General features: G+C 35.7%; 1 protein-coding gene across 1 annotated transcript in view; it reads right to left on the reverse strand.

Annotated features, from left to right (window-relative positions):
- Window positions 1-23,699, reverse strand: part of GPR123 (G protein-coupled receptor 123) — a gene marked incomplete at its 5' end in the record, with an annotated part of 51,275 nt that extends 27,576 nt beyond the window's left edge. The window contains 5 exons of the mRNA XM_008941200.1: window positions 4,265-4,410; window positions 12,010-12,133; window positions 13,072-13,199; window positions 22,354-22,562; window positions 23,492-23,699. Coding sequence (XP_008939448.1) covers window positions 4,265-4,410; window positions 12,010-12,133; window positions 13,072-13,199; window positions 22,354-22,562; window positions 23,492-23,699 — 815 coding nt within the window. The remainder of the gene's footprint in view (window positions 1-4,264; window positions 4,411-12,009; window positions 12,134-13,071; window positions 13,200-22,353; window positions 22,563-23,491) is intronic.
- Window positions 23,700-26,689: the final 2,990 nt, after the last annotated feature.

Consider the following 26,689-nt stretch of genomic DNA (forward strand, 5'->3'; position numbering starts at 1 on the left):
GATATTTCAAAATATATGAAATGTGCGAACAGCTTTATCATTCTAAAAATTCTTATCTTGTAAAATTAAAGTTAAAAACAGTAAAGAGAATGGAATTTGAGCTAGTGGTATTGACTGTAGGTGCTCTGAGTGCGCTGCTGAAAACTGATGTAATTTTCCTGAGTTACGATTTTCCCAAAATTCTCTATGTTTGTCTTTAATAACCTTATTACTAAGCCACTTTGAACTCAAAGGGAAAGACATACGATCCATTCCTAAAATGCTGCTACAGCTAGATAATAAATTTTTCTGAGGCATTGCATGAGGTATGTTTCCTAGAAGCCCCACAACTTCAGTAAGAACCTTTTAAAAAGCTCATCAAGATGCATTACATAGTAAACAAAATGAAGTTCAGCAGAGACAGTGACATGACTAGTTATCCACTTTGTAGTTGATTCTGAAACATTATTTATACACTTTGATGCTTTTTCATGATACATATAGGATATTTGGCTTTCTATAATCTGAAGGTTGCCATACTAGTTACCTTGCAAGATGTTCATTGAATAAAAGAGGATGGAGAAAATTAGGAGACATACTTGTACCTAATTCCAAGATAAAAGGTGACTTAATCATCTGTCTTCCTAACACAAATCTCTGGCCCAGATGGTAGCTTGCTTATATTTTAAATGTTTATAGTACAATTTTGCTCAGTAGTTATTTTATTAAAAATGATAGTAGTACATTTTTTGTCTCTCCTGTATTTCTGGAAAGGAATGATTTTAACAAAATCTCTTTCAGAAATATTCTGTGCTTTGTGTGTACTCCTGTCTAATCTTTATGTGCATAGAGCATCAAATAAAAAATGCATGCATGTAGCAGGTATAAAGCCTAACACTACCTTTGCCTCAGCTTGGGCTGATGAGAAGTTTTGTACATTGCAAATAATAGCTGAATCTTGCATGTCCCTTTGTCTTTGTTGACAAAATCTGACAGAAATAAAAATCAGAAGCCAAACTCTGCCAGGTTTAACAAATGTCCACAGAGGATGAACAGATAGAATTATTTATTTCTATTAAGAATACTAGAGAGTATATTTTACAAGAAGTGATTTCATTATCTGTTGAAGTGCTAGGGTGCAGCATTTCAATACACAAAATTCAATGAAGCATTAATTTCATCCACCTCATTACCATCCAAGCACATTTAGTTTAAAATGCCAGAATTGTTACATTTGGTTCCAGTCACTGAAGTGATGGGCCCCAAGAGCTATAACTCTACAATTAATGGATAATATATAATGTAATATAGAATTAAAATTATATAGTGTATAATAAATTATGTTATACGTTATACCTCATATATGATTAATCTATAAAAAGAGGCAATATTCAAAATCACATTGCCATGAAGAACAAGTTTCAAAAAACTACGCTGCAGAACAATTTCCAGTTTGATCACTGTATCTAGAACAGAGAAAACTAGTAGAGAACCACAGTTTATACACAATAGGACGTTTCACCACAGCTCAAGGAAAGCTAGGAGGAAAACATCAAGTGTACCTCATTTGTCTTACTTCTGCAAATGAGTATGCAAATAGCAGGCAGAGAAACCAAAGCAACTGTTACAAATGTCCTTTTCTACTAACAAGTAAAGTCTCCTTTTAGATATTTGGGGGAGGTGAGGTGGGGGGCTTCCACTGTTTCAGCTACTTTTTTGAGTGGTCAAGCTCCTTGAAAAAAATATGGTGACAGAATTTTTATTAATTCTTGTTAAATTCCATGTCATAGATTTATGTATTGATTTATGGAAATAGTCCCTACTTACTGAGTCACAAAAGAGATTCTTTTGTCTCATGTAGCTAGTACATATACAATAAATACAAAAGCACTCTTATTTGAATTGGAAACCAAATCTGTCATACATATCCATTACCAGGAAAGACTGAAGGAGATCAGCAAAGTGTACAGTTCTTGCCAAACACATTCATACATTTCTTTTAAACAACAAAACCTGAACACAAGTCAGACTAGGTCTATGGACAGGGATTACTGACAAACTATCTATTGTTTAAAACTGTCTTGCAGACCGTATTATGTGCTTCCTAGTATTGATGGTCCTGACATATAAAAAACCCTTAACCTCCATTTGAACAAACTTCGTACCATCTAGCTATCTACTGGTGTCAAACGGAGACAAAAATTAACATTACTTCACCCAAACCCGGACAAACTGCAATGCTATCTCTGATGTAACTGAGGAACAATACGTATCTGTACATAAGTATATGTTCTTAAAGTATAAGCTGGCATTACTTATAGGTACAAGAACACTCTCTAGTTGAAACATTTCTTATAAATGACTACATTCAAATACAAGCATCTTGAATGGATTTAATGGAAATATTATGATACATAGTACATCCTAATTTTGATTTTATTAAAACCAGGAAAGTTAAAGTTAATGATCATAAAAATTATCATTATCATTATAAAAGAACAACAATTACTAATTATGCGTTTGGCATTTTCTTGCTTACAGCGATTTTTAATTTTCCTTACACTATGCCCATTTTCTACATGAAATGAAATTGATCCTTACTACTTTGACTCTAGTATTAGCCATTATGAAATAATAGACAGTTCAGTGCCTGTGTCTCTAGGACATATGGTGCCCTGAGTGAGAAAAATAACTTAGACCAATTTTACTTTGCTATTAAACAATAATACTCATTTTCTCTTACAGCTAAACCAAGGTTTATAATTTCTATTACTAAATCTAAAATATCTACTGTTTATTTTCACTGAGACCCTCAACATGACTGGTACAACAAAGACTCTAATGAGAGTAATCTTTTCTGTAACCTGATTGTCTATTGCCTTCCAACAAGACTTGAATTCGAAAAACATATACTGTGCTGGGTCTATGCAACCTGTAACAATTTTCTATCTTAATAGACACACGGCAGCATTTGAAAATTGCCAATCATTCACTTTGCCATGAAAGAGTGAAATTCTCATCTGTGAATGCTGTAGTAAATCATGGATTAGCAAAGTCAGATACTCTCAGAAAAAGCGTATCTTCTTGCTTTCAACTAACAAAGCTAATACTTTCATCAATCTTATCCCTAGAAAGAAAGTGTTTCAAAAAGCAGAAAACTAATCATGTTAATAAAGATTTCACTCAGCAGAATCAGACAAGAAAACACAATTAATCTTCCTATAGGTTTGTGACAACCTCACGCAGCCATCTATAAATGCTACTTAATAAACATTTTATGTTCAAATAAAATAAGCTAAGTATGTTTAAAAGAATACGCTGTTTTTCACAGCAAAGCCATAAAAAGTAGAATTTGCATTTCCTGACCTTCACTATAAACCTGTGGTCTTTAGTCCAAATTGACGCTTCAGGTTTTTCCATGACCTGTGGGGAAAGAGGGGCACCTCCACAAGACAGTTCATCCTCTCCTCACACAAACACCCAAGACAGATGGGAGTAATCATTTTTTGGAAGTTCCTCTCAGTCTCAGTCTCCCTCCAAAATCTATACAGGGACACTAGGTAACTTTGGCTAATACCTAATGTTTTGGTAGCTAAAGTCAAAAAAGATGAATCCTCCTTCTCATGCCTTTGGTTGGAAATCTTTGTGCTAAGTTACTCTTTTTTTTTTTTTTCCCCCCTATACAGTTTGACTATTTTGGCTTGAAGTTTCAGCACCTTCTAGGCATCTGGTTAAAATTCTCACTGCATTACACCTGCCACACTGTTAGAGACACGTTAGTTAGTCTGCTCCATCTAGAAAGCTGATAGGCAGTCCAGAGTTTCAGTCACTCCTATAATAGCATTAGATCTCTGATGTTAAATGAGGAAGGTTGCTAACAGGTTACTCGGCAATCAATACAAGTGTGAGCAAGATTTACAGCAGAATAGATAAGGCTAAAGGGAAAGTCATTACAGCATAGTTTCTGATAATTAAATAATACCTTAACCCAGAAGCAAGACAGTTTTTTTCCTCCATAAGAAGCCAACAGAAACACTGGAATTCTGTTTAGATAAAGCTATCTGAACCTAGCCAATACCAGTTCTGCATATTTCCATCTCCTGAGTAGAGGTAACTATTATGATACAATAAAAAATCAGATTTTTATGTACACCTAAGTGACTCAGTTCTTTATAGATGCTACTTATAGTCTGTAAAAAGTAAAGAATACAGAAATAGAAATGAGAATTTCTTTAAAATTCATATGGTTTAGGAATACATAAAAAGTGTAGCTCACATTCCATACCTGAGTAGCGGTTGCTTTGGATAAGAAGGTTGGTCACTGTTTTGGCATGGCTGAGGTTTTTTTGTGACTTGCTTATAAATATTCCTGGCGGTTACTCCAATCCATAGCATAGTGGACAGTGTAGAATAATGTAATACTATGCCAACCTAAAGAAAGAGTGCACAGTTAAACAAGTCAGTCAATGGATCAGTAAAACAAGCATTTTAGAAGAATCCTACTGCACAAATACACAAACAAACAGTTAAAAAAAATTAACTGAATTTGTAAATGCATCAATTTTTATTTTTTTCACTGGTTATTTCTAACCAGGGGAAACACTTTTAAAAAGCAGACGGAAACAGTTATTTAATCTATCATAGATAATATCCGTGATACCAGATGCTGTGTTTTGAACCAAGACTGTAAAGACATTTGTTTTCTAAGAAGCTGGTTAATGGCAACTTTTTACACCTGGATTTAAAGTGATGCAAAGCTTAGTTTGCATTGTTAGCTTTGTTAGCTATCAAAATAATGCAACTTACAAATTAATGAGAGGTCAGCGTTTCTGCTAGCTCTTATGCTACTACTTCCTTTCATTTTCCTGAAATATTCTGCTGTAGTTCCCTCTCAGCTGCACATAGCCCAGGCTGACTTCTTGTAATGGAATCAGTGCTATTTGTCTAAAATCAGATTATTTTCAGACATATTTTAAAGAAACTTGCAAATTGGGCCATACAGTTTTTAAAATTAAATGACGGATCTTGGCATCCTCCCTTAAAAGGAAATACAAACTCTCAACAGTGTTATTATCATTCTGTCTCCCAGAAACTGTTATGTTTACCATTGAAAGTAAAACAAGGTACAAACACCCCTAAAATACTAACACCTTTGTTATGTTAGTAATTGTTATTTGTTACTATGGAAACAGTAATTGAAATTTTATCCAATCTCCAATGCTTTATTTCATCAGCTAAGTCTCCATCTGATTATATAAAATGAGGTTACCTTTGAAGCAATAATCTGACATTTCGCAGTTACAAGTAAAATATTGCTATAATTGGAAAGCACATAAATGTTTAAGGAATACAGAGAATTGCTGAATAAAGCTAATACAAATCTATGATAATGATTTATTTGAATCAGTGTTCAGTTTTGCTTAACTTAAAACAAAATAATTGATGGACAAAGGAAAAAAAATTCCATTGGTTTTGTTTATATCACAGAATCACAGAATGTTAGGGGTTGGAAGGGACCTCCAGAGATCATCGAGTCCAACCCCCTTGCCAGAGCAGGACCATCTAGTCTAGGGCAGGTCACACAGGATATTTAGTAATATAGCACAAAGCTTGAAGTCAGCAGCAATAATCAACAGAACACCTTTTGTAATTTTCTCTGGGACCTGTCTGACACATTAGACAAGGGAGCATAAAGCCTTCATAGCTGTTGTCGCTTGAGGTAAAAGAAGCAAAAGTAAGAGAATGAGACAACTTGGTACCATCAGCTGGCAGACGTTGCCAGTTCAGTGGCTAGTGCTGTCTGGACTTAGCTCGTATGCAGCTTGCAGCATATCTGTAGGGACACAGTGAATGTAACTATGAACTGGTGGGGAGTGAAGGAGCAAGGCAGAAGGGAGAAAAGAGGGAGGAGAAAGGGGGAAAAAAAGGAGATAGGAACCATGAGAAAGAACTGGAAAAATTCTAGAGATTTTGTTCCTAAGCTCTCTCTCATTTCAACATAGCACTGCCTCTATATATTCTGTAATTACTCTACACAAGTATGCCAAAGAGTCCAGAAGAATATGATCAGCAGGGATGAATTCCATGTGAGATGGCACCTATATGTGAAATTTTGACATTTTTTTCAACATATATGGTCATATATACAGAAATGATCAGCCACTTAAGTGAATGAGATGCCTAATAATAGTACAACACCACAATTTTATTGAACTTTCAAGAAGGAAACTGAACTGAACTCGTCATTGCTAAGCCACACCTTAGTCACATTACTTTTCTTCACAATGTGTTTATATTGCAGCAACTTAGTTCCTTCTCATTTATGAGCAAATTGAACAAACATGGACAGCAGATAAAAATGTCATCATCTTCCATACTAACTCTTTAGTAATATGCCTATTTCCCCCTATTAAAAAAAAAAACCCAAACATCTATTTGCTTCAAGGAAAAGAGGACATAACCTGATGACCTCCTCATGACTAACAGATTTGAAGGAGAAAGGTGACAATCTGGAGATAAAAGACATATGACAAAAATATGGATTTTGGAACGGTGCACTGAGATTTTATACTAAATTCCAGATTAAAGGGTATCCTTTTCTCTGTGTGGTTATGACTTTGTTTCTCAGTTCCCATCAAAAAATAGGCTTTCTGGACTAGAATTTTTGCTCTTATTCATTCATTAATAGTAATTGGTAAAGAAATGCTTGTCAAACCCCATCTTGAAAATTTAGTATTTCAAAATGGTAGGCTTTGCTTTATGCCTCTTCCTTTTCCATATCTTCACACTGACATCAGTCATGCCACAGAGATGCATTTTCCTCACTGTTGCACTTAGGGGCTCTGGCTGCATGCTCTTTTGTTCCCTTCAGTGGAGCCATCTCTTTCTAACTCTCTTAAGCTAGGAAGACATCTAAGCGCTATGCTGGAAATACAGGAGGTACCAGCTCATGACATGGAAAGAGAAGACAAAGCTCAACAGAAAGCAGAACAGAACAAAGATAGTTTTGTTCAGTAAGCTCTGCCTTAACCTTGGGTTTGCACACTAGAAATCCAGGGCACAGATTTATCTGTGTATATCTTGTTACTGGACTTGTGCCTCTATAAACTTTAAGAGGCAAATAGATAAAAACTAAATACTTGAGTGTTCACTGAAAACTATTCTCAGTATAAGTAGAACTTTTGTACTTCACATAATATTGTGTGGGAGGGGTCAATTTTCCACACAGAACAAAATATATATTGAATATATTAAAGCAATGACCTTTATCCATAATGTTTTCCACAAACAGGCCAGATGGTACAGAAAGAAATGTCAGGACATATGCATTGAAGACAACATTGAACCTAAAGCTATTTAATAACCACAGTTACATGATGAAAATTTCATTGTTTTCTTGCACTCATTTTTTCCATATCCTGTGTTCTTAGAACTTTATATTTAGGAATAAGCACCAGCCTACTGAATAGAAGATGATGCTTTTCTGACGTAAGAAGCTGCTGTCTGTATCTGCTCCTTCAATAAATATCAGTACCTTAAAGGTAACTTAAGCTCCATGCCATGAAGTTACCACAGTAATGACCAGAATACACATTTATGCCAAGCATTTTGGCACAAAAAGCTCTCTTGGTCAGCTTTAAATTGCGTATGAATTTTTTTCATTTTCCCCTATTTTTAAATTTAAATTCTTTTGTTTTCAGTTGTAGTCATATTTCAGATAAGACTGTCCTTCTTCAGCCAGTTCTATTTGAAGGAGTTTATGGATATGCACTGACATTTCAATTAAACAATCAATCCTGCATTGAAAGCGATTATTTTCAGTGAGATGAAGGGATCAGGAATTTCTCTGTGGTCTGTAACACCACTGTGCACGAATAGTTCACGATCTTAAAACATTTAACCTCAGAACAACCCTACGTTCCTTTCACAGGTAGGAAATTCAGAGCAAGACATTAAAACCCACAGATCAGTTACTTAAGACCAGAAAGGACAATCTTCAGCATGCACACCTAACTCCACAGTGTGCAAAGTCTTCAGCCATCATAGGTTTCTGATAGTAAAGTTTCCAGCCACCTAAAGTCTTTCCTGTACACGTGACCAGCTCTGTTGTTGTCTGCAGAGCTGAACACAGCATCTTTCTCACCCAAAACTGCACAAGAGCTCTTAAACAGCATTCTTTGTGTGAGACACCCGAAACAGCAAACTTGACCTCAGTACATTAGTTTTACACCCATTCTTTAAAAAAAAAATAATAAAATAATAATAAAAAAATGGCTAGAGCAGAAAGAACTACTGTTTTCATCCTTTTCTTCCTCTTTCTATACTATTTTTGTATCTACAGCTCCTAACCAAAATGTAGTTAGCTCTAGGACCTCCTTAGTTTAATGGGATTAAAATCCAAATTTTGGACTTTGAAGGGTAGTATACTAACTTCTAGGCTACTGGCTAGTATGGAATGGGCTTCACTATTTTTGTGAAAGGAATTCACACATGATACTTGCCAAATTTTACATGGAAGGTTTTATTTGATAAACCATATAGGAAGTTCTTGGATATATGTTCAAAGTGATTGTGCCACTTAGTGGCTGGCTGATAGAATAAAAAAAATTACGATTTTGTCTCACACCCTAACTTTTCTGCCTTCGGAATCTTGTGCCCCTAGGCCTATTCTTCATGCTTCAACATGTTAAACTCATGCTTTCACCCTCTAGCATCCATAGCCTCGTGGCTATCATGTTCTCCTGGAAAGCAAGGGCCATGAGACTGAAATCTTTCAGGCTGAGGGTACAGAATCAATACCTCCCATACATGGGCAATGATGCAGCTACAGTTATGTGTTCTCCCATCTTGCTCCTTATATGAAAGGAATGAGCCACCTCCTGCCCTAGAAAAGAAAGTAATCTGAGACCCTAACTCCGGCAGATGGAAGTGACTGGCTACATCATCCACTGGCTGGCTCAAGCACCTTTCTGGCTAGTGTACTGGCTCTGATTAATTCCATTCTGCCTATCCTAACATAACCTTTGACTTGCATGAAAGATTTTGCCATACACTCATGGCTCTGGGTTCTACATCAGCAGCCACCATTCAGTGATACCCATGAACCTGATTCTGGACAATCTAAAGTCTGCAGAAATAACCCCATTCACATAGGAAATCTATTAAGAAGCGGTCAACTCTTCCAGACCAGCATTCTAACATCAATTTTCCTCATAAATCATAAAGACTTCATAGCCCATATGCAAGTGAAACCATCTATACAAAATCTTTTCTGAAACAGGTATACAGGTTTAAAACCAAGTCTTAGATTTTTAGATTTCAGATAAAAAGAAATCTTACCATCTCTGAAAATACACTTTGTTTGTGTAATTACTTTACCTTCAAGGGGATATGAAGGTTCTTCCAGCTGTCTATCACAGAAAATGGGTCCATTTCCATACCATTAATTCATGCTGCTTAAAATTAGGCCTGGACACCTCATTTAGAAGGAGAAGGTGATTCAAATTAAGTTATTTTAGAATCACCCTTTTTGGTTAGTTTTGAAGGGTAAAAATTAACTCTATTGTTTCACTTGGGTAAGGATGTTGCAGTGAAATTAAATGAAAGTTTTAGCAGTAATTACAATACAAAAGGTGGAGGTTTACTGGCTCTGACACCAGATTTCAGTGATTAGGACAGAAAATGCTTGCACTTGGAATCTTCTCCTATGCACTCAGGAAACAAAAAGTGTAAATCACATAGCTGCAGGGTGAAGCTGTGTTTTGTACTGCAGCAGATGGAAAGATACTTGTGCTATAGCAGCACTGATGTGTTACACATGCAGTATAACTACTGTTTTAGTGCTGCTTGAATCAGCTATATTTTTACAAATACACTTTAATTTTTTTTCCAGAACTCTAAAAATTTTATAAAAGAAAGAAAAAGGAGAAAGATGCAAAGCTAAGATCTGACTCTCATGTAAACCCAAAATACCTATATAAATTTACCTTTCATGAGGCTGATTTAAAGAATTGCTGTATTTGATATGCAGGAGAAAAGGAGTGCTGTCCACCCCATCACTGCTTATGGAAGCAATGGGAAATGTTCAAACATGTGAGCTTCCTGGAAAACCATTAGCTGGTCTGACCTAGCTCTAGCTTTGGCGCCCTGAACATTAATTCACAGACTAATACTCTCAGGGATATCACAGGAGGAGACAGGCTCTGGGACTCACAGAATTTTAAAAACATTGCTGTCCATACACAAGGAAGGGTAAAATGTTCTGGGAAAGAACATTGAAAAAACACTTTTCAGCCTTTTACTATCAATAGGAGTCTTAGATTGTTTGGATTGTTGAATCCCTTAGTCTCACCTAATGATATTGCACAGTTTCTACCAGGAACCAAGGACTGTCTGCTTCTTGTGAGTCCTGTATCTTTCCTATATTTTAACTGCTGATGATATTGTGTGTTGGTGTAGTATGATGTCAGATAAATAAATAACTTTATGAAACCAATTAGAAGGCATATGTAGACTCATTCAGTTTCTTTAATTGTGCATGTTTCCTGGCAGCTCAGGACCTGGCCCTATACCATAGCAAGAAACAGCTGTCACTGATAATGCATTTTATTAAGATGTCCCTGTGGTTTAGGTATTACTCATAACAGATTATTAATAACTCATTTATCTCAATCAGTTTTTCATTATAGCTGTTAATACTGCATTGTTACCATGCAATCTACAAAGTAAATAACCAGATGACGATTGATACAACAGATGGTCATCTGTGATCATGTAATTACACGGCCATGCCTGCCCTACAAACTATTATGCTACCCTCACTTGCAAACTGCAGGTAAAGACAATGGTAAGTGATACTTCAATTTACCAGAACACACAGAATAATTATGATAGAATATGTTAGATATTGTGAAGTATTTATCTCAGAATAATCTAGTGGACAACCGTGTTGTTTAAACAAATGCCATGTAATATACCTAGGTAGACTCGACACGTAGAACATTACAGGTGCTCTACATGTGCTGTTTACTGATGGTTACATGCAAGAACACACAAAAGGCTTCCAAAGCATCTCACCAAAAATTTGAGCAATAACTCTTAGACTAGTTACACAAGTTTTGCAGTGACTCTGCTGTTGGCTGGCACCTCTTGCTGTTTACACTCATTTGAGCCAATCATAAGAACCAGATTAGCAACAGGCAAAATATCTGGGAGAATGTTGGCTTAATAAAGTGCTTTACCAAGGGTAAATACCAACAACATTCATGAGATCTGGAGGACTACAAAATCTGAGAATAAATATTTAAGACAAATTGCAACAAGTCCTCATCAGGCTATACAGAAGACAACTGAAATCATTCTCTTCATGCACTGTACTGACTCGGTCTCTACACTTAGAGCAGATGAAGCCATGCCCTCTCTGTGCATCTCATAGCACTATATCCCTGGCAAGGAGGAAGCAAGAAAACTGAAATAGTCCAGCAGTACAAACAGGGGTCCAGAAGCTGCAAATGTACTGATCTGTTCTGTCTCCTTAGCTTGAATTGTAATTAAAAACCATATCATATTATGAACATTAAGCTGTCCAAGTGTATATTTAGGGATCACCCAATGAAGCCAGGACCACCCTCAGGCAGATGGTATACACATTACAAAAGTGCAGCAGTAACTTTAGTTCCACACATTCAATCCAAAGACTAGAGAGGACAGAAATATTTGGGAATCATAATTTCCAACTATTCTGTACAACAGAGAAATATGATTTTCAGGGATTTTTTTAAAACAAGGAAGTCTGAGCTGCAGAGGGGTTAATGCATTGGTCATCCTCTCACAGAAACTTAGGAGACAACCCAACACTGAACAGTCCCAGTGCTAGCCTTTAAAAGACATGCTTATGATGACGACTTATTCTGAAGAACTTAAAATCCAGGAACAATTTATGAAAAGAAAGAGAGCTATCAATATAATGCTAAAAGATACAGTTTCAGTTTTTCATTCTATTAAGTAAGAATTACTAAAGCAGATACTTACAGCTTGACATATAATTGGGTATTTAATGCGATTGATTCCACCAGCAAAAACAGCAAATGTAAGAGCAGTATGGAAGCAAAAGTTGAGAAGCATGTGCCATCCTTTTCTGCTTATTCGGATTGTACTGTTGAAAAATCACATTTTAAAATTAAAACCCAATGTATCTACTATGAAAATTATGATTTGGGAAAAAAAATGCTTAATATGATAGAATTAAATTCTCTGCTTCTTCAATACCTACTTAGCAACCTACCTGTAGGACACAGTCTGACTTATACAGCATTGAAATCTAGGGTAAAAAGGTAAAATCAATGATAAAAACTGTAGACTACTGACTTAAAGCTTCCTCCATCCAGTCAAGCATTTAAAGTAGAGTAATAAAAGCAGAAGGCTTACTGCAAAGCTTCAGATATGCAGAACTTTAACGAGACATCTCTAAAGGATTAAATGGAAGCTGAAGATCAGAAGTCATTGCATTAAGTTCACTTAATTAATATTTAGCAGCTTCTACAGTACAATACATTCCTACTCTTTTAAATTGCTAATGGTCTTTAACAGAAGTCTGTAGTTAAAATGGCATTTATATAAATCTTTCATATAAATGAAAACACAAGTTTTCTAAAGCCAAGAAGACTTAGAAGGCAAAGAAAGTTTCTGCTGTCCAAATACAGTTACCAGTCTTTCAACCAAACTTGGTCTTAGAAGCCAAGAGCACCAGCGTTGCTGTCCAGAGGCCTGCTTGACTGGCATTTGCCAAAAAGCAATTTAACAGTGCTCATGATTTTAGATTTAATTATCAAGTTAGAAATCTTACGAAAAGTGTGCAGACCATTTAGACACGTCTCAGCAAAGATACAGCTTAAGAACAGCTTGAGAAAGTTTGAAGGTTGACATAACTTTTTTTTTTTTTTAATTTCTCTGGTGTAAATCACATTGTTGGTATCACTATCCAGCAGATAATTCAGATAATTTTAATTTATCTTTCAGCAAGGGTTAGAAAAATCGAAGGACCTCAGCACAATGCTGGTCATTTAATACAAAGGCTTAAAATTGGACTCTTACCTATGATGGACAATGTAGGTGATAATGGAAGCAAACAGGCACAGCAACATAACCGCAGTGCAGGCATATACCACAGGGTGCAGAAACTCCCCTGGGTACTGGGGGAAAGACAGCACTGTCTTAAAATCCTATGGAGAAAGCAAAACGATTTAACATTGTTAGGCATGTGTGAAACTCTGAGACTTTGTTTCAATATGTCCTGTTGTTTCTAGCTGTTCCCTTTCAAAAGCAGGAAAAATAGATGAACTTTTAATGTAGATATAGTTCATGAATTTACAATAACATCAGACTTTCCTTATCTGCATGCACTTTGCAAGACAAAAATTAACCTTTTTGTACAAGCAGACATAACCTAATAAAAAAAAAAAGTCTGAAAAATACACAGAATATTACATTTTCCAGGCATTAGCAATATCTGTTCCTTCTGATTACATGAACTTTATGTGTGTATATTTTACTAGGATATTAAGTACAAAATATCAAATTACCATAAAGGTCACTAAATGGCATATACATGGCTGTAGAAGAACCATTCACAGAAACAAAAGACATGAGAATACACATAAAATATCAGTTGACTCAATGCTATATTCAAATATAATTCCCAGGTGATACACCTCCTCTGACCCAGTGACCTTCACACTTGCAAATACTCTGCTACCTATATCAATTCAAAAGCAGCTTGACAGCAATATTAACAGCAGAGTAAAGAACAATGCATTCCTTTAGGATCTGCTAGTGCCTACTGACACAATTCTTCATAAAAAACATAATTAAAAAATATTAATACCTTTGTAAAATTAACCATATAAAATTCACATTCTAAATTACTAGATCTCACGTAAGAAATAATAGGAGTGCTAAATCTGAAGGTATGATGGATGGAAAGGAAAAGGAGCCTATTACAGAAAACAGTATGGCTTCAAACTATCTGAATTTAACCAAACATCAGAGGTTCACTGTAATACATTAAGCCACATCTGTTTGTGGCACTGTATTTCTGCAAACAAGTACTATAAATTAGACACAAACTATCTTACTTTGCACAAAACCCGAGTGACAATTTCCATGTGAAGCATCACTAACTGCACACAAAAATGAATATACAGCCCAGCACAGAAAAGGCTAAAATCTGAAAAAGTACTGAATATGACAATCCAACAAACTCTAGCACTGAAAATACTGGCATACATTTAAAGGACATTTTTCTTATTTGTCAGTTTTAATTTCCGCTGGAAGAAGATTCAATACATTATTTTCCTGAGGTGAAATCTCCCCTTTAGAGTCTGGGACTGTAATGCTAATACATTTTTCTAATCGCATTTGCATGCAGAGAGCTGATTTCCAGCACCATTATTTATGTATATGAACTTGTCCATGTACAAGCAGATAATGTTCATGAGTATAGGCAATTATTAAATCAGGGGGAAAGGCACTGTAATATTTACCTTCCAGAAAGGTCCTTACAAGTAACAGATGCCCTAGTAGTCATTGTTTTTCTCCATACTAGCTTTAAAGTTCCTAAGACTGATTGTACCTGTTTCTCCAGATGCATATTATTGTCAGTTCTAAAACAGAGCAGCTTACAGCACACAAAAAAGTTCATCAAAATGAACAAATAACATGAACAAGATGGCAAAGTACTTCCCATTTCAAGTACTTCTTCAGTTTACATATGTACCTCAGTTAAATCTTCTCAGTCATCATTTGTCCCCCAGACAAGTCTTCTCAGCCTTGCCCAGTTCACCAAGAATCAAGCTCAGAGGTGGAGACTTTTTTTTTTATGTGTACATGAATATACATTCAGGATATACACAATTCAGAAATTTATCATCATTCTTTAGAAGTCTATTGGCTCATAACTGCAACTGAAACTCCACTCAAACACTTTTGGTTTTTTTAGACCATCTTTCTTCCCATGTTTTTATTTGCATCCTGTAGCCATTAATTCTTTTACAGACTCAATTTCTTGAGCTAGACTATTATTTACCAGAAATGTTCAGTACAATTTTGGCTCATATTACTACAGTATTAATATGAATACTGGACAATTTAAATATAAATACATGTAAATACTTTGCTTAAAATGGTAAAATATTTACATGTAGCTCTTAGAGATACAATCATATATTGGTATACCAATAGTATGGTTTATCATAATTTTATACCCACACTTGCTTCATTTCTGTGCATTAAGAAAACTGTTACTATAACTAACAGAACAGTAACAGTACAGTTTTATAAAGAATTAAATATCTTAGATATTTCTGAAAAAAATACTCTGAGAAGTTAACAAAGTTATGACAAAGGAAACACAGTGAAGCTACACATTTATGTACCAACAAATGAAAGCAATTTTACTTGAGGTAGTATCATCCATTGAACTAAAGGAATAGCTTTTAACCGTGCAAATGCAAGGATCAAACTATCACTATGTTTGAACATCTCTCTAAAAGCAAATGTCATGTCCTACATGAATACAGCCACTTTGCTTGAGAAGAATCAAGAACAATCAGTATCTTAAAAGCTAATTACATTTTAAAGTATTCATTTCATTATTAGTTATTATTATATTATTTTACTATCTCATTTCTAATTTTGTACTATAAATAAGTGGTAAAACTTTTGAGTATAACAGAATTGCCAGTGTAGAATATCCTTTTTAAGAGTTTTGCCTATTGAAAATTGATTTCATTATAGGTATATAACAAATATATCTCATCTGCTTTTTGATGTTAATTAAGCCTTATTGTTTTGTCAGTCTCCCCTGAGTAATCCTCTGGAGAAGATAGCATGCAGAAAACAAAGGGGTTTTTAAAATGTTGTACACAAAGTAGCATAATTATATGTTACGTTTTAAAAAGGTGAGTTTCATTTTATTTCCCAGAGGGGATTCAAATGACGGTGATATTGAAAAATGGTACAAATTTTCTACAGGAAAATGAATACACACAAGACTTTGACCATTACAAACTGCTGTCTACAACTACAAGACCAGTAAAACGTTGTCTAATGAGAAATTGTCACTCATTCACCTTTATAAGGTGTGAAGCTAGCTTATTTCAGCTGTAAATGCCACCATAGTATATCAGGCACAACAGAAATCAGTGATATTCTATAAACAGAAAATATTTTTTATCAGCTATTTCATCTGACAATTAGAACTACAAAAACATTGGGGTGCAAATGAGACTGTTTCATTTTTACTGGAGACTTTCTAAAAATTGACTGAAACAGACACATCTATACTGATCAGTTAAAAGTCAATATGAAAGTATAAAGAAATATAAACAAATTATGTACCAAATACAGCTGTGAGACTTCTAGCCATACATGGTGAGAAAGCTGAGGAGAAGATACAGTGAACAAGTAGTAAATATCTAGTACTTTGACAAAATCACAGATGCTAAAAACAATCTATTTACGCTGCAAGATTCTATAATCCACCTACTTATATTGGCAAATTAAACATTTGCTTTTAATAATTGCTTGCATTGCTATAATTTTAGAAAGTATAGTCTAACTGGTTTCTGGTTTTAAATCAGTACACCTGAATTTGCATTCCTCAAGGAAGTGATATCTGAGCACTACAGAGACTTAGAAACTCAAGTGCATTTGAACAGTTATGGTGGGATTTAGATTCTTATTTGTACTTAGATTCCTCCTTCTTATAACAAAACTTTAAAAATAGGTGCCAGATATTAGGATGTATAGGAGCAGCAGAATATGGAAAGTACCCACAGACTTGGGTCTCTACAGAGAGTTGGAAACACTGCAAAGCTAATTGAGTGAAGCAGTTGATGTGCTGGAGAGGAGGACTGCTATTGGCCAAGCTCTTAACAGGCTGGAGAAAGCAGAAAAGGTCCTGGTGGACAGCAAACTGAAAGCAAGGCACTGGTGAGCCCTTGTGGGATGCAAGGTGAACAGTACATTAGGCCATACTAGCAAGAGTGCAGGCAGCAGGCTGAAGGAAGAGATTATTCCCTTCTATTCACCACTTGTGAGACCAAATCTTGACTAGTGTGTTCAGTTTGGGGAACTTCAGTCAACAAAGACTTTGATGAATTGGAAGGAGCTCAGTAGAAGCCATCAAGACAATAAGATGGCTTAAGACCTAGATTCTAGGTCTTTGACTTATATCTCATATCTTGCAACAGTTAGCTCATTTTACTGAGTTCCTTTATAGTCTGGATCCTTTTACCCTCCACTTGAAGCTGCACCATCAAGAATCAAAGATCCATTTAACCAGCAGAAAGCAAGAGCAAATAAAAAGAAAGAGGTTGAGCCAGAGGCATTCCGAAGGAGAGAAACCTGGACGTTTGTCTCCAGTACCAAGCCAGTTTATGCATTTTACAGAGCAAATAATACATGCTATTAAGTGTAATTAAATCAAAAGTAGTTGTAATCCAAGGAGAAAGGAATAAAAGACAAATCTTGCCCTTATGTATACTCTAATTCCAAGGCTTTATGCTGAAGATTGGCACATTCAGGAATGTGCAACCTTTTCTGTGAAGCCGGACTCAATACTAACCATATGGGCTAAGCATTCTCTGCTAGGTGAGCAAGCAGTACATGCCAGTTGAGGACTTAAGTAAAGAGTATGTGCTTCCTTGCTCAGCCTCTGAATGACAGCAGAGCTTGGTAAACTAGCTCTTCACACTGGGAATCATCTATGTACATGCAGAGGAATCTAATTCCAGGGAATTTTGCAGTTCACACTACAATAAACGTTAATTTCGCAGATAGCAGATAAACTTCGGGATCACTTTCACAGTCTTTAGTGCTTAGAATCTAAGGAATATTCCATGCATGTAAAAGTAGGTGTTTAAACACACACATGTTAATTTTGCAGATAGCAGATAAACTTCTGGATCACTTTCACAGTCTTTAGTGCTAAGAATCTAAGGAATATTCCATGCGTGTAAAAGTAGGTGTTTAAACACACACAAAAAAAAACCACCTTGAAAAGTTCCTTCTTAAGCCTCTCTTCTAAAGCAGTCTGATTTTTTTGAAGTACTGTACCACAAGTCCACAGCCTGTTTGAAGAAAACCTTGCTTTCTCTATGGGGAAAATGCCAAATACTGTAATTATGTCAACCTTCTAAATGACATCACAGTAATACTTCCCTGACTTAGGAATTAATTTCTCAAAAGGCTAAAACAAGCTATTTAATTTGGAGAAGGCCTGAAACATGGAAGTTTAGAAGATTGCTTTCAGAATTGAACTTCATAGATAGACCTAAGAAATTTTGCAATTGTCTCCAATCACACTGAAAATACTGAAAACAGAGCTTTTGTGTTGCTGTGATCCTACCAGTTTGGAAAGACTTAAAAGACTGAGAGAATATTTCTAAAACAACAGGAGAAAAATCCTGTAACTCTTAGCATGAGCCTCTCCTAGTATCATGCCTCTCCTCAATTTCTCACTCACAAAGATTTCCAGGGTTTGCTTTCAGAATAATTTAAAATTTACTCTGTTTTTGTCCTCTCAGTCTCCTCAGCTGTAATTATTTCAAATATCTGTCCACTGAAGGTATGCTTCTCTTGCAAATAATGACTCCTTACACTCATAAAGAAAAAATAAAAATCCAAAAATCCCCCCACCTATGACGTTTGGAACAATGAGATACATCGTGATAGAACAAGAAAGGAGCTGTTAATTAATTTGTATTAATTTATATTAATTTAACTTACCTTACCTTCAGGATCGTCATTAAAAAAGCTAACAATATTTATTAATCCATTTTATGCTATTTGGAAAGTAGCATGTTTAGATACAGGAATTTTACTAGTGTTTGTTTGGGAGATTTCAGGAAATTACTATTGACAAAGCAGTCTGAAGGGGAAAAGAAGATGCTATACACAATTACAGTAATATCCACCACTACTAAATTGCCAATCTGTCCTAAGAAAAATGAAAGGAACAACAAAAGACAACGTATAACAAAACATACTTAACGAATTTGAAATTCAGTGTTGCTGTTGGATATTTGTGTTATCTCCTGAAGAATTTTTACTCATCTATAATATGACAACAGGTCACTGGATTGGTCATAACATACACAAACATTGTCCTGAAAAATTAAAATATTGATATACAGCTCAGTTCACAAAAGAGCACAAATATATAGTATCTACAGAACAGATACTTGTAATTAGATATGCCAAAGTTTCTGAATATATAAGTTCATAATTTTACTCTGAAAAAGAAAATCATAATGTGGAGGTTCATAGTTCAAAGACCCTAGAGGGCTTTGGTCACCTCCAAAAGAAGCTAGAGTGTGACTGTCTCTCCTCCTCGTTCAGATAACAGACGACAAAAGAGTAGACTGGTCTGAATGCAGAGTGTATGAAAGGAAAGGCAAAAACATATCAGGAGTTCAGTTCACTGTATTTTTGTCTCAATCCTAGGATACACCATTCAAAAGCTGATCAGAAAAAGATAATGCTGTATTTTTACACTATTATTTTACTTCTACCCACTGGCCTAACTCAGAACAGAGTAAAAGTGTGAGAGCATGTGAGGGAAGGAGCTTGCATTCCCTTTCCAACCCAACCTTCAAACTGTGCTTGCTCTCTCATTGACATCACTTGAACTACTGTCACAGAGAGAAATCAAATGGCTCTACATGAATCCTCTCACTTGAAGTATGCTCATGCTTATTAATTATCAATCATAGCTGATAAATCCTTGATTGCTGCCTTTCTAAAAAAAGCACTCTATGAAAACTTTATTTTAACCCTTTTATAGTACATAGACAAAAACAACTTTTATAAAAGCAGTTCAGGGAACTTTGTCTTGCTATTTATAAAGATGACAAATCAGAATAAGTGCTGTACTCGCTATAAAACTGACATTTGGATTAACTGGGGCTTCTATTTCATCTCGTTCCACAGTAGGATAAACATTATTCTGATGACAACGTAAACCTTCATCACTGTTGCTTTATTGCTGCTCTTCAGTTTACAGATGTTACTTCATTTTTCTGCTATTACTCCAAAACATAATAATCAATTATGAATTTTTATAGTTTAATAGATTACGGAATTATAGATTAATAACATTTATCATGATACTGTAGCTAATCTCATTGGTTATATACCTTATGCTAGCTTTTTTGAATTTGCTGTCGGTTTGTTAGTATTTAAAAATACATTAGGCACTCACATGTGAAGTAAGATGACACACAGGCGCTTTATATTGCTCACATTATAAATTAATAGCTAAGCAGAACAATTAAATATTTTTAATTTCTGGTATGTAAACTGAACTAACCAAAAAAGTGCAGTCTCTATCTAATGAAACAATCCCTGACTTTATGCCACAAAGCACTGATCAGGAAATAACACTTGAATGAAAATGGTTGCACACAGCAAGCTACCAAAGTTTTCCAGTAGCTGTTTAGAAAGACAGCTGTTGGAAGACATATTTGTGTGTGTGTGTGTATATATATTAAAGTGACTTAAGGTCAGGCATCTTTTTTCTTAAAAGTGACTGCAAAACATGAGCCAAGGATAATACCACATGGTTTGTCACCATATCAATTAAAAAGCAAGGGCAAGCCTTAACATTGTATTTTCTTGTCCTGCACAAATAAAAATACAAGATGCACACATGAAAAAGAGCAAAGTTGAATTACCATAACAAAACAAAGAGAAGACCTAAACCAAAATTACATACCAGATACAACAGCTGCAGTAAAAGGTTGCCTTTACAGTTGTAGAAAAACCAATCTGCTACATCTTATCAGAGATAGTCGTGCATTTGGCTTTATGAACCAAAAATTAACCGTAGCCCTTGTGTCAGTATACAGTTTTTTTGCAAACAAATTGAAATTGTGAAACTGATTGTTTGCAAGCAATTAATTAATATTTAGTAGCTACTCAAAGTTTAAGAAGAACAAGCTGAACCCAAGCAGTTGAAGGAGGAAGCCATTTTGGGTGTGGCACCTGCAAAGCCAACAGGTGCTTTCATTCATGACTTTAGAAAAACATCCTCGAAGCAAAATTACTTCTCACATTGGGGGAAACAAGTGGCTGGGGGAAAAAGGGAACTCAGAGAAGCAGTTGAAAATGAGGTATATTGATGTCATCAAATCTTAGGAACAGCTCTTGAATTCTGAACAATTCTGGAATGGGTGAAAAAATGTTCAAGTAACTGAGAGAAATCAGTTCTTACGAAGTAGATGATAATATCTGCATTTAACTCGTGGGTGCTACGGCCTTGTGCTATGATTGGCTGCCATCTGGGCTCCATCTGACAGCAGCAGATTGGTATTCTCTGCACACGTCCTCGCAATTCCTGTCGCCTATGTTTGCTGTCCCTTACACATACACACAATACATTATTTACTCAACTATAAACATTTCTGTAATATACACAAACAGCACCTACAATCCAATCATGCACCAGCATTCAGGATCAATCTGGTATTAATAGTACACAACTGGCTAATCTTTTTACAATTGGTTTATAATAAATATTTTTAATGGTGCAAACATTTTATCACCTATATATGTTAGACACCTCTCATTTTTGCTTGCTTCCCTTTATTCTCTGAATAATACCAGGTCGTTACTGCTTAATATTTTTGCTTTCATGAAGGTAACTTTATGTTAGGCAGGATAGTTAAATAACTGCAATGGGAACTGTAAGTGTGACTGAGAACAGACCCAAGCAGCTGATGTGTTAGCACTGCACAGAAATATTTTCTTCACGAACAGAAATTTCATAAGAAAGCTATCTGCATTGGTACACAAACCAAAACTCTTACAGAATCAACAAGGACAGCACTGTCCTTACTTAAAAGAGCACAAGATGTTATTCCTGTCCATTTATTAAATGATTCAACATTGCGGTATGCCTGCAACTAATTAGTATGATCAACACAGTGCAGGGCAGGAACAAAAGCAGACCAGCCTCTGAGATGTGCTGATGTAAAAGCACACAGGAGTATATATTTTTAAGCCCTGTCCTATAATTTATAACCATTACATACTAATCATTCCTTGATGGAACTTTCATTTGTAAGACTGAATTTAATGTCATTTCTGATTAGGCCTGTCTCTGGATATTAAAACTGACGACTGGGTTTATTCACTTACTAGCAGTTAAATAACTTACTTTCTTTAAAATTGCCTTATAATAAACATTACAGAAAACAGGCCAGTTACTGACAAGTAATAATGATACATATGAATGTAAAAAGAACATATATGTATGCCAAAACAGAGAGAGAGAAAGACAGAAATATAGGTATATTTGCTAAGTCATATACTTACCATTAGCACTGCAAAGTTACTGAAGTGTGTACTCTGAATGGTGGTAATATTGCCTGCAGAACTAATTATGTGGCACCCTTCTCCCCACCAGCCTCCATGTCCATCTAGAAGGTCAAAATCCCAGAAGGCTGCAATGGGGTCTATACCCCGTGCAAAGTGCCTCAACCCAATAGTAAGAGGGTTGGTGAGGTTTCCAAAACTGCACCCATCTGCAAAAGCAACAAACTGAATCAGAGAGAGGGAGTAGAAAACCTTTTATTGATGGATGCTGTGTAAAGAGATCAGACACACTAAACTATGGGGGAAAAAAAGCAATAGACATACACTCTTAATGGACAAAATCAAAGGTAGTGCTCACGTTCAGAAAAGTTTGCAATAGTATAAATGAATCTGAACATTTCAGTCATGTTATATGTCCATATGATCTAATCATCCTTCACAAAGTGGATTTTTTCTTGTTTCAGGTTCTTCAGTTAAGACCAGTGTTACACTATTGCTCATGTAACTGCAGAAAAGCCTCAGTTTCATGGTATGAATAGCTGAGACAGTTCTGCACTCTGATAAGTCACATTTAAAAATGTTAATGGAAATGAGAGCACTATTCAGTATCAAATAAAATTAGTAAAATTGCCTAGGTGAACAATCAATCAAAATAATGACTCACTAGCACATACAACACATCACATTTAGACAAAAGCCTTTAACAACACCTGTTTTTCATCCATCATATCAGAAAGTATACTGGTGAACACTAATAGATGCAACAGGGCACTACTCCCACTCCAAAAGCCTTATTTTTATCGCTGTCTAGAGCGTTAGCAGTGCAATTTTCATTGTAAAGAATACAACAAGGTTCTTTCCTACAGCACCATGCTTTAAGAAACAAGCATCTGTAACAACACTGTCAACAAACAGTAGTCCAAAATTTGCATTCGAGTCATACAGCAAGTGCATTTCTTTATTTGTCGGATAATCTGAATAAACCCATGCAGACAGGAACAATTGCAAACATTTGTACTAAAGAAAGAGACTGTTTCCAGCCTCTCAGCACATTGCATACTCTACTCCTCTATTCTCTACATAATCAAGTACACCGCAGCTTTTCGATTAAAAGAATTAATGCATAACAACTCCTCACCTATTTTAGCAAAAACAGCTGGTGTGGCAACCGTCCTACGTTTCCCATCATCGGCAAGATTTGATGAGTTTCCTGTGCTAGGAAAGAGTTTTCCATTCCGAAAGACAATAAACTGTAGCTTGCAAGTGGAGTTATCAACAGATTGCCAGGATGAAGACTGAGAGAAGACAGACTGTGGCAAATGAACTGAAGCTACTGCTACAGCATTCTGTACAATCAGAAAAAAAAAGAAAAATTTAAAATGCAAATCACAACAGGGTTGCTTTCACGATGTTTTAAACTCCTGTACGAGCAATGTATGCTGCCTTCCTTTTCCAACAGACTGGAAGCAACCAAGGAAGCACGAGCTGTAACCATGGGAATAGGATTGGTACAGTGCATATTAAAAGGGAAAACGTTTTGATTGAATGTGAGAGTCTATATGGTCAAGCTCCCTGCTGCAGAGGTGAGAATGGTTCTTACCGTGCCTGCTAGAGGGTCCATCAACACTGCAGATCTGATTTAAAGAGACAACCTCTACCAGGTTTTCTCCTTCACTTAAAACAGAATCAGACAACTTACATTAAAACATTTCTCCGAGAGGGTACTTAAGGAACATAAAAAGAATTTTATTAAAACAAAAATTTACATCAGCAGAGAACTGTGAGTGCAGTAAACAGCACATTTTATGAATACATTTTTCTTGCTTCATATAAGGAAAATCTGTTCACTCTGTGTTTCAGTAATGCAGGATTAAAAAATATTACAACCACTAACATAAAAGAAGAAAACAAGAGGGCACTAGGAGAAAATGAATGAAGACTGTCAGATCGCTATAATGGCTTTGAGTTGTGAGCGTGTTATACACCCTTTTACAGGCAGATAATTCTCTTACAGCAGAGCTATAAAATAGACCAAACATTACGTTCTGAGGACTTCTCTCATCAAGCATTTTTTTTCCCCGCCAAAGTAACAAACTAATCATTAAAGACTGAGATATTTACAAGAAAAAACAAATTATGAGCAATGGGAAAATAAACAGGGAATCTGTCCTGAGCCTTGAAGTGAAAAGTGTATGTATTTAAAAACAAACAAACTACAAAATGTTCTAATTTGCATTTCCCCCAAGGACAAAGTATAGCTTCTGTGCACATAATTTACATAGATTATCACACAGTTTACTCATAGCACATGTACACTAACTCTTTGAGAAGTAAAACAATAATCTTCACAGGCATGTAAACAAGCATGACATTAACATATACCCGTGTGCTGGGAGAAATATACATGTGAGAGATAAAAGGTACAACAGAGAATAGTGAACTAAAATGATTATGAGAACCATCTAGTGACCTCATGATAAATGTGAGAAAAGCATAAATAGTCTGTGATGTCACTGGGATACTTAAACAGATAAAGGCTTCTGTACATTTTTTTCTCTTTATTACCCTGTATATTTTGTAAAGGTTTTGGGATTTTAACAATCACCAAAAAATAATTTTTAAAGTTAATATTCAATCTACGTGATGTTACTTATTAAAGATACTCAGGAAAAACAGCAAATAGCAAGAGGACATTTCTACATTAGATTTAAAAATTACTATGAAGGTTTTAATTGGAATTAACTGAGCTAAACATCAAGCACTTGTCCTTAGATTGTTTCCGCTGCTTAATTCACTAAAGCTGTCATGAGTGGCTGTATCTCCTACTTCTGAAAAAGACATATTTTAGTGCATGATATACCAAAGTATCTGTATATACCAAACCTCTGATGATAGCCATAAAAGTTCTTACCAATAAGTATGTAAAGAAATTTTTAGGTGTCATCTGTCAAACCCCAGATTACTGTTGCAAACTTACCTGGAGATGTACAGAAGTGTAAGGAAAATTACAGTTGATTAACTTTATATTTAAATTGGATTTTTATTATTATTCTGTTCTGGAAAAAGCAACAACAACGACCTATTAAACTACACTAATTACTTATTAGACACAACAAAAGAAAGCTAGAAGCATCTGAATAAGCTTATGATAATGAAACCAACAGCTAAAGGCACTGGGATAAGCAAAAATGTACTATGACTTGACAAAAGCAGTCCTACACAAGCCAGAGAAAACAACAGGTTTATAGCACTTTTGCTAGGAAGGAAAATTGTCTAATTCATTGTGTCTCTCTAATTTCTTCTCCATTGGGACTTACTAATGGGAAAAAGTAATAATATAGACACAGCTTGGCTGTGAGACTGGGGAGGTGCAGAAAAGAAGCTGCACACGTCTGAAGTATAGAGACCTGGCACAGAGGTCTGATCACAGGTCTCACAGCTGTGGGAAAAACAAGTTGATATCCACCCTTTGCCTCCTCACTATCGTCCTGCCTCTGCCCAGGAACCAAATCACAGTGCCCCAGATCTTACTCACAGACTAGAGCTTCTCCTCACAGAGGCAAAGTCAAATGCAGTGAAGAAAAGCTATACATAACCTACAAATGGATTTAGGGAGGTCTGGTCACACTCCTCGGGCTGACTGAGCAAAACACACGCACATCTAATTATTTACCTGGCAAAAAGATTAATTTACAGAAATTTATTTCCTTATTAAGACATCAGGACAGTTTTTCCCTATGTCTCCTCAAAATATACCAAGAACATGAATACACACAGCATTATTTAATAATCTTCACTAAATAACGTCTACAGTCGCTTCCTAGGATACAATTTAATTGTAAATACTGCCCTGTGTATATCTGTTATTTCAAACAATTTCTTTTGACTGCAGACAGTCTGATGGAGCGAAGGGCAAAGGGACAGTGTTCCTTGACTGGAGAAATGTACATGTAAAGTCAAACTACTCACTGCACATCCAATATTTACTTTACCTCGAAATTCCTCAAAATTAAACATCAAACTGTCTGCTACAGCAACATGCCTGCCAACAAGCTCCTGTGCTAGGATATTAATGAAAAAAGCACACATTGGGAGTGCCCACACATTCACAACGCTGTTTAAAAATATGAATAAATATTTGTGAACAATTTTTACATCTAAGATATCTGAGAGTATTCTTTTCAATAGCATTAGTCATTATTCACAGAAGAGGGATGATCGGAGCACTGAGGCAATCCCTGTTACTGTGGTAGTGGGTGAATGGAGCCTGACTGGAGGGGACCCGTCTAATTTTATGTGTGGTGATGCATAAGTCAGTTCCCTATTCTTGCCTCAG

This window comes from Merops nubicus, unplaced genomic scaffold, assembly GCF_000691845.1.
Source record: "Merops nubicus isolate BGI_N331 unplaced genomic scaffold, ASM69184v1 scaffold2585, whole genome shotgun sequence".
Lineage (NCBI taxonomy): Eukaryota > Metazoa > Chordata > Aves > Coraciiformes > Meropidae > Merops > Merops nubicus.